The sequence below is a fragment of the Nipponia nippon genome, unplaced genomic scaffold (assembly GCF_047370975.1).
Source record: "Nipponia nippon isolate SJK-2023a ecotype South Korea unplaced genomic scaffold, ASM4737097v1 scaffold_3, whole genome shotgun sequence".
In the NCBI taxonomy this organism is placed as follows: domain Eukaryota; kingdom Metazoa; phylum Chordata; class Aves; order Pelecaniformes; family Threskiornithidae; genus Nipponia; species Nipponia nippon.
In genome coordinates this window covers 30,111,700-30,120,138 of record NW_028262347.1, presented here as the reverse complement: position 1 = coordinate 30,120,138, position 8,439 = coordinate 30,111,700, and the positions used below count along the sequence as shown (strand labels likewise).

The 8,439-nt window shown below is 43.5% G+C and overlaps 1 protein-coding gene across 2 annotated transcripts; it reads right to left on the bottom strand.

Moving 5' to 3' along the window:
* Positions 1-1,295: 1,295 nt before the first annotated feature.
* GPR85 (G protein-coupled receptor 85) lies at positions 1,296-8,009 on the bottom strand. 2 transcript variants are annotated; one of them, XM_087765407.1, is made up of 2 exons: positions 6,820-8,009; positions 1,296-5,195 (listed from the first exon to the last, which is right to left on the bottom strand). In XM_087765407.1, the coding sequence occupies exon 2, from the start codon at positions 5,018-5,020 to the stop codon at positions 3,908-3,910; it is 1,113 nt and encodes a 370-aa protein (XP_087621533.1). In that variant the 5' UTR covers positions 5,021-5,195; positions 6,820-8,009; the 3' UTR covers positions 1,296-3,907. The 2 variants fall into 2 exon arrangements, with proteins under 2 accessions (XP_087621533.1, XP_009464391.1); XM_009466116.2 differs by lacking the exon at positions 6,820-8,009 and adding an exon at positions 6,284-6,346.
* Between the last annotated feature and the right edge of the window lie 430 nt (positions 8,010-8,439).

Below are 8,439 nucleotides of genomic sequence, written 5' to 3'. Positions count from 1 at the left end.
TAATATTTTGTAGCTGTGCCAAAACCAGCATTAATTAGCCAATTAATTAGCATTAATTGGCTAACTGTACATTTGATTCATTTAGGGGGTCATTAGCACCGAATATGCTTTAAAAAAATCATATGCTCTTGGGCAATGCAACAATAACAGTGGTTTCTTTATGAAGGAGTTGGGAGAGGGGAAGTTGTTTCCTGCTGCCCCTTCCCCGTTCTCATTTTTCTCTGCATAACCTAGATAGCATCTACTTCATGACCAAAGCCAAAAGACAGGGATACCCAGTGTGCTAGCCAAGCGTCATGGAATGACGACTCCATGAACTACAAAGGCAGCTGGAAGGAACTGGCGGTCTCTCTCTGTCTTCAGGAAGGGAACCCAGACACTGACAAACCCTGGGAAGCTGCTGCAGGAGCTTATCTACGAGGGAGGAGGAATGGTTGAGACATATCTTAAGGAGCAGGAGAAATGTAAGACTCAGTATATGAAACATTTAATCTTGAAGAAGGATTGATGGAGAGGCTGCCAAAGGGCCAGTGGGGTAACAGAGGGCAGGAGAGCAACAGAGGCAGACAGCGTTTTCTCCAGGGAATCTGTTCTTACTCTTTTTTTCTGCCACCAGGAAAATTAAAACTACTAACCACCCATTACCCATTAAAGATCAATGCAGATATAAAATAGTGTGATATTCTTTGCTATTCTGAAAACAAAAGAGTAACCTACCAGCCCTGTATTCTAGCTTTGGCAACAGCTTAAATCCTGTACTAAAATGAAAGCAAAAGGCTTTTCATACTGTGATACAACAGTGTACTGAATTGGAATAACCCTTCTTGCTCCTTTGAATTTATACGCTAATACATTAGGTTTGATATGCTGACTAGGATCAAAATGACACCGATGACAAAAACTGCAAACACTGCTTTAATTCATGTATACATATAATTCTTGCAGGAATCTCTCTAAACTACTTGACATCCTGTGCCAGTGAGTTTCACTGAGTAATAACTTTGCATAAAACGTTACTTCATATGTTGACTTTTAATTTCACTGAACATCCCCTTGTTCTTTTAACACTGGAGAAAATAAAAGGAAATACTTTGGTCACATGATTTCTTACTGGAACAATTATAAAAATTCACTTTAAAAAAAGTACCTCTCCTCAGGTAATAATACAGTTGCGTATTTTCCAGTTAGCCAAAGGAATTATGTTCATATCAAAAGAAAAACATTTAGCAAAATATTTGCTTTCAGACTTGTTTACTGTTTATTATTTTAATTTACATCAGTTACTGCTTGCAAAACTTCCAGGGAAATAATTTTAAATTGTTTTTATTTTTTTTTCTTTTCCCACTGCATAGTAAATACAGCCTTCTTAGTATTTCAGAAGCATAGTACTATAGAAATGTTAGGGCCTGCTTCTGCTCCAAATGAAGTTAATGGGAAAACACCAACTGACTTTATTAGGAGTTAGGTCAGGCCCCAGATTTGCAGCTTTTGAAATTTCATAGTTGAAAATTTTCTGGCTAATCTTCAGAACCGACTACTTGTACAACTATAACACTATTTACAACTTTATTTATATGTACTTCTTTATTACAATATGTAATATCAATGTTCCTTGTAAAGGTTACTATTTTATAGAAATTAGACTGAAGTTATTGCCAATCAACCTTTTAATAAACTTAAGTGGGATAACTTTCAGAATTTTTCTCAACATACGATTCAGTTTTTAGTCACTCTTACTATCTTTGACAATTGGTTAACTACCTTAATTTCAAAGCCTTTTTCAGTGTAATAAAAAAGTCCTTTTGGTAGAAGTTTATTGGTCCCGTTTCAAATTACGTTCTGAAACATTCTTGTACTGATGAGGACTCATTATTTTAGCAATGTTTCTGTTTCAACACAGTATATAAAGCCATGCCTCTCAACCAATCAACCTCAGTATAAAAGTGTAAGTGAGGTCAAACAGATTGCTCACTAAATCTTTGATCAAGTTGTCTGATCACATATAGACACAACTCTCTGAATTGTTGCATATGTTGTATAATGTTATCATACAAATTTAAGCATTTCAATTATTGACTGCTGCTTGTGTATGTATATATTAACTTGCTGGTCATAAAACTACAACAAAGGACAAGATATACCAATACTGAATTAAGACCTCTAGTCTCGTCTCTCCAAAAATTAAGAAAATTCTGTGTTCTTTATGATTGACCAACTCATGATGTTGTGCTTCAAATATACACATTTTCCAAAATTAAACTGTGAAGTTAATGTCAAATACTGTGTTGTAACTTTAAATATAACTGACATATTAGAACAGATAGATGGGTAATTATGATAAACTACACAATAGTGCTACTGCAGATAATATCATTTATCAATCCTGTGGTCCCCATCATTCATGCATTTACAGTTTGGGAATACAGTGACTGCAAAGGATAATAATTCATAATGGCTACATTCTCAGTACTTCATGCTAGCTCACTAGACAAAATAAAAAAGGTTAATTGTATAACTGGAAAAATGTAAAATTTTATTCCAAGAAAATTAACAAGCTACACAGGTAAATTTTGGCAAATGCAACTTTATATTGAAATCCACACATCTGTATCTTAAAGAAGGAAAGACTCACAGACTCTAATGTATTTCTAAAATACTAAGAAATCATATTATATGCTTTCACAAGTTAAAACTTAAATAATTTAAAACAACCAATACACCAAAATGTGCAGAAAATATAAACAAGACTGTGCCTTCAGTAGAATAAATGCTTCACAAATTGTGCAAGATATCATACTAAGGCTGCGGTCTCCCCATGACAGCTGTCTTAAAATATAAACATACATCAACTGCCTGTGTTTCTCAGAACAAACTAGAAAGGGCGGCACACCTAGAAAAAAATCATATCATCCCAGTGATGTGCATACTGATTTTGGGAACCATTGGAGTAAAAAGGAAAAAAGAGGACTAAGTGATCTTTCATGCACTCCCAGATGACTGACCAGAGTTATTGATTCAATTTTCCTTGCTTATTTGCTTCAATGCTAAACAAAATGGAAGATACTAGATAACCCTTTTAAGGCAACATGTGTTTATTCTGTATAGTTATAACTGTTCAATTATGACTGGATATTATCATTAACGTTGCCTAACAGACTGATATCTAGCTTTTTAAAAAATATAAATAAGAGTCTATTAAACTTTATACCAAATCAGCAAAAACCACAGAATACAGTTAAATGTTAGTAATTTCACTGTTAAGGAAAATGGTATTTAGAAAGAGTAATATATTTGGAAAAAAAAGTAAAGTCTAAATCAGAACAAAAATACTGCTTTGGAATGCTCCCCAAAACTTACTCACAAGGCAAACAGATTTGTAAGTGTGATAATCCAATAATGCATGGCACATCTTTAATCAGTTACAGTACTTGAGTCCCCAGTTTTCAGTCTTTGCAAAACAATAATTGTATGAAATGTTTTAAAGGTCTTCAGATGTCTAAAATTAGTTTTATCAACACATTAACCTCATATCAACTTAATTTATTAAGATGTCCAATGCTAATCTTTTTGATGGTCTTATTTTATGTAGTGATATACACAGCATTTAGCACTGATACTTAGCACCTGCTACTTTCATAATCTAGATTTCAACCACATAAAGGAATTCAGGGCAGTAGTTCAGTCCTTTGTTCTTAATTACAAACCTTCAGCAGTGGTCAGCAGGAACATGTTTAGGTTTAAAATAGGATTAGAGGTGAGCTATTGCAAAGACTGCAGAATGTTGCCCAAATCCTTACAACTGCTGACATCCCATTCTTGATTTTCTTCTCAAGACATGGCTACAGGCCACAATTGCTTAGCAGAGAATGGTAGTGTTTCACAAGGCTAAAGATTTACAGATGCTCCCTCATATAACACAGTAAGGTTCCCTTGGTAACCTGGATTTTCTGCAGTAAAGAAGGGTTGTGCTGAAACAGCGCCTCAGCTCCCTGTTGGAGAAAATGCAGACAAAAGGATTGATTCCAGCTTGGGCAAAACTCATCCAGACAGCGGCCGTTAGAAATCCCCCTGGTACTACAGGCCCTCTTGCAAAAACTCTCCAGTAACAGGCTACCAAATAGGGACCCCACAAGGTCAGAAAGAGGAATGTCATGATGTAGAACATTCTGCTGATTCTCTTCTCCATTTTGAACTCATCTAAAACCAGTAGCCTTCTCCTGCCTGTGGTGTTCGCGTTTTGCCTGATTCCCAACAAGGTTGGAGGTGTGGGACCCCTTCCAAATCCAGCCAGCCAATTAGCAGCTGCTTGACCACTCGCTCCAGGACCATGAAAAGTCCAGTTCTGGCTCACTGCTGCAACAAACTGGACTGGCTTCATTTTCCTGCGATCGTGAACAAAAAATATCAGCTTGAGGTAGACAAGCTGTGTGGCTAGGAGGATAAGGGCAAGAAGAAGCATAAATCCCAAGGAATCATTAGCCCTGAAGGAACGATGCTGGAAAGTGCATTGGTCTTCCTCCCTAATGAACGAGTAGGTGCCCACATCTAAAACTGGGGGGAAAGCCATGGCTACAGAGAGGGTCCACACCATACAGATCACAGCCAAACAAGTCCAGAAGGTCAGCCTTTTCGTATAAAAACGGTGGTGGGCAATAGCTAAGTATCTGGTGACGCTTATGCAGAATAACATGAAAGCAGTGTGAAAGCAGGACAAAACCCCCAAAAAGGCAATCACTTTGCAAGTAAGAGTCCCATACGTCCAAGTAGAGCCATTTTTTACAGAGGTGAAAACAAATGGGAAACAAATCGCAGATCTGAGGATATCTGAGCAGCAAAGATCCAACAGGAAGTAGTAAGGAGCTCTATGCAAGGTCTTATCTTTGACTAGCAAAATGGAGATCAGAAGGTTACCCACCACACTGACTCCTATTATGAAACCCAGGGAAGTCAGTTTCAGAAAGGCTGTTAAAGGAGAGAGATTTTGTAAAATGTTGTCAGCTGCATGGCTGTAGTTCGCCATAGATGGATGGATGATATGTATATTGCCTCAGTCAAGTCTCATGATCTATATATAAGAACAAGGAAAAAATAGATCCATACATCTTACTGAAAATGTAATCCACAAACAGAACTGATCTTGTGTCTAGTCATACAGTACATCCTCTTCTTTCTGATTTGTCATGCCATCAAAATATCTGAAAAAAAATCGAGCTATCAGTTCTTAAGTTAACAAGAAATGATGTCAGAAAGTGCTAACAAAGATGTTAATTTATGGAGAACCAAATGAAGTTGTAAATTTGAGTACTATTGTTTGTTTTTAAAAATCATGAGGCTTTTTTTTTTATACTTACTGTTTAGCATGATTGATTATTGGCATTTCACAGATTTGGCTTGTTACAGTTTCAGAACTGACCGGTGCCCCTTATATTTGGTAGCATATATAATTTTACAGTTAAAGCCTCAGAGATTTTATGAATCAAAAGATTCCCAGTTTGCAAGCCCAAGAGTTAATCACTGACATCTTTTAAAAAAAATCCCCAGAGACTGCTGATATTTTGACATTACCTACATTTATTTTATGGCTACAGTATTTGTCAATGTTTTAGAGGCAGCTGCTGTGTTGATACGGATCACACCCAAAGAAACCCTGCAGAATTTATGTTTTTTAACCCAAGTCACCAAAGCACATTAATCACACTGTGTTAGTTCATGCACATTGTCAGAGAAACAGTATTCATTATCCCCCTCCCTTCCTCCTATAAAGCATAATTTTATCATTTAGGCTTTCAAATAAACAGGTATGCCAGACAGTCGATAGCACTATGCTTTAGGGTCTCCCCCCCCTCACTTTAATGCAAATCTTTAAAGCCTCAACATAATTCATAATATGCAACGGTCAGTGTAAATACTGAGCAAAAATAGGCAACACACCCAAGATATAATGCCCATCCTTTCGGGAGGGCTGGTTTTGGTTATGCTTAAATAAACATATAATAAATTGATTTTTTTAGCTAATTAGGGCTCCGCGATTCCCACTAATCCTCCCAGTGAATCGTACCGGCACACATTTCATGCAATAAAATAAAATAAATTAAAGAACTGTCAGCTGCTGCTGGGGTTTTTTTGTTGTTTTTTTCTTTTTTTCCTCCCTCCAGAGCCAGGGACAGGAGCCACAGCAGGCATGATCAGGCTCCTTCGTTATTCACACGAAGTGTTTCCTATGCCACCTCGGGTGTACAAAGGATATTCCCACTGAATCCCAGCAAAATCCTTCCATTCTTACCGTCCACAAAAGAGCCTGATTGCTGCTGTGTAAACAGAGGCTGATCAGATCATGGCATCGTTTTAAAACCATGAAATCAGGCTCCCCCTCCCCCCTCCCGCCAGCCCCGCCGCTTCCCCTCCTCTGTGGAGCTGTCCCCGCCGCGCGGCCGGCCCTGCCTCCGCACACACACACCGACACGCACACACACTCGCACACACGCTCTCACACACACACACACACACAGACACGCTCACGAAGACACCCGCTCCCCCCCACGCACGGCCATGCAGGGCTGGACTGCGCCGCGCTGCAAGGGAGCCCGGGTGCCGCTGCCTGGCAGCCGCATCTGCCGGAGCCATGCGAGAGCCTCCCGCGGCGGGGAGCTCGGGAGAGCGGAAGAGGCATTGTCTGTGAACACTTCATCATGCCGCTTCTTCAGAAATCACCCCCCGCACCCACTGCCTGGGGTGGGGGGGGGGGGGGGCTCCCCACACGCACCTGCAGCTGCGGCAGCCCTCGGCACCCCCAGACTCCCCCAGCCCCTCTCCTCCTACCTGTTGGTGCCGGAGATCCCCACATGCCAGAGCTGCTCCTTCCCGCCGGCCGAGGGCTGCGTTATCCTGGCGGTCTCTTTTAGAACCTTTTTTATTTTCCTCTGCCGCCTTTCATTCTTCTTCCTCTCAATCCTTTCCCTTTTCTTTATTTTTCCCCCTTTTTTTTTTTTTTTGCCTCGGTACCCTGACTGAGAACCCAGTCAGAGGCTCGGGCGGCGCATGCTCGCTGCGCCTCCTCCCTGCGCGCCGAGCCCCGTCCTCCCCTGTCGCAGCGGCACAATCTCTCCCAGTAACGCAGCGGCGGCGGCCGCCTCAATGAGGGCACGGTAGCCTCGGCGGCGGCGGCGGCGACGGCAGCCGCTGTCTCAGTGAGGGCAAGGCAACCTCCGCGGCAGCAGCAGCGGTCTCCTCAGTGGCGGGCAGGCAGCCTCAGCGGCAGCAGCCTCCTCAGGGAGGGGAAGGCAGCCTCCGGGCAGCACGTTCCCATCGCGATGCATAGCCGAGCTGGATTTATCGGCGAGCCTGGGCAAGCGAGCTTGAGGAAAGGGAGGGGGAGGAATTAGGTCCTGCGCTACTTGTTTATGCCTTTGAACTCCCCCTCCCGCCCCTTTCGGTTAAAATGGGGGCTAGGAAGCGGCCGCCGCGGTGCACGTCGCAGCCTGTCGGGAGAGGCGCCGGGCGGTTTCTTCAGCTGCCGCTGCTCGCATCCTCCCGCTCGTGGCTCCTTTTCTTTCCTCCCGATTCCCACCCGGCGAATTCCTTCTTCCTGACCCCCGAGCCAGGGAGGGCTCCTTAAGAAGTGCCGTGCTTCGGGGAGGGCGTAGGTGCCGCAGGGCCGGTAGGGCTCCGCGCCTTCCCCCCGGCTCCGCTGCCTGCCCCCTGGCAGCCGGTAAAGCGGCTTCGCAACACTCAGCCCAAAGCCGGCGCAGAACTGTCAGGGCGCTGCATGGCGACAGTGATGAATGTTAATGCAAGCCCGTTCCGTCCGTGGCAGGGCCAGCATCTCCCCTCCGCGCCCGGGGTGAGCCCGGTGGCAGCGGCAGTCGCCGCGGAGGAGCGCCCCAGCCGTTAACCGGCGGGGATCGATGCCGAGCCGTCCCGATGATGTCATAGGGGCCGGTGGGCCGAGGCGGCGGCGCCGTCAGGCGGCCTGTGGCCTGGGCCGCCGCAGGGGCCTGTCGCCGGCCTCCCCGCCCGCTCGCCCCGACCCGTGTTGGGTGCCAGCGCGGTGAATCCGGGAAGAAACGTGAAGGGTTTGGACAAAACTTGAAAAAAAGCCCGTCCCTCCGCCCTCCCGCCTCTTGAGTTTTTATGGAAGTTTGTCGGGGAGAAGCGGGAACATAAAGGCTTAGCCCCAAAAGTCGTTTGTTGTGACCGCAAGGCAGTTGAGGAACAGCTTATTTTGGGTCGAGAGATTTGGATTCTGAGGAACTTCTTCACTGGGAGCTTCCGCTCAAGTCAGAATAAATCCTTCTGGGGGACAGATTTATGGGGTTGATTCATAATGTGTGTCACATCTTTGAGACCGTTAGTAGACTACAGGCATTTTTTAAGGCCGTTGTCAAAGCGTGGGTTGTTCTTTTTTTGGCACTTTCTAAAAGTCTTTGGAATTGGTGGCCA

Coding starts and splice junctions, on each gene's coding strand:
- GPR85 (XM_087765407.1), bottom strand. CDS start 5,020: ATGGCGAACTACAGCCATGCAGCTGACAACATTTTACAAAATCTCTCT.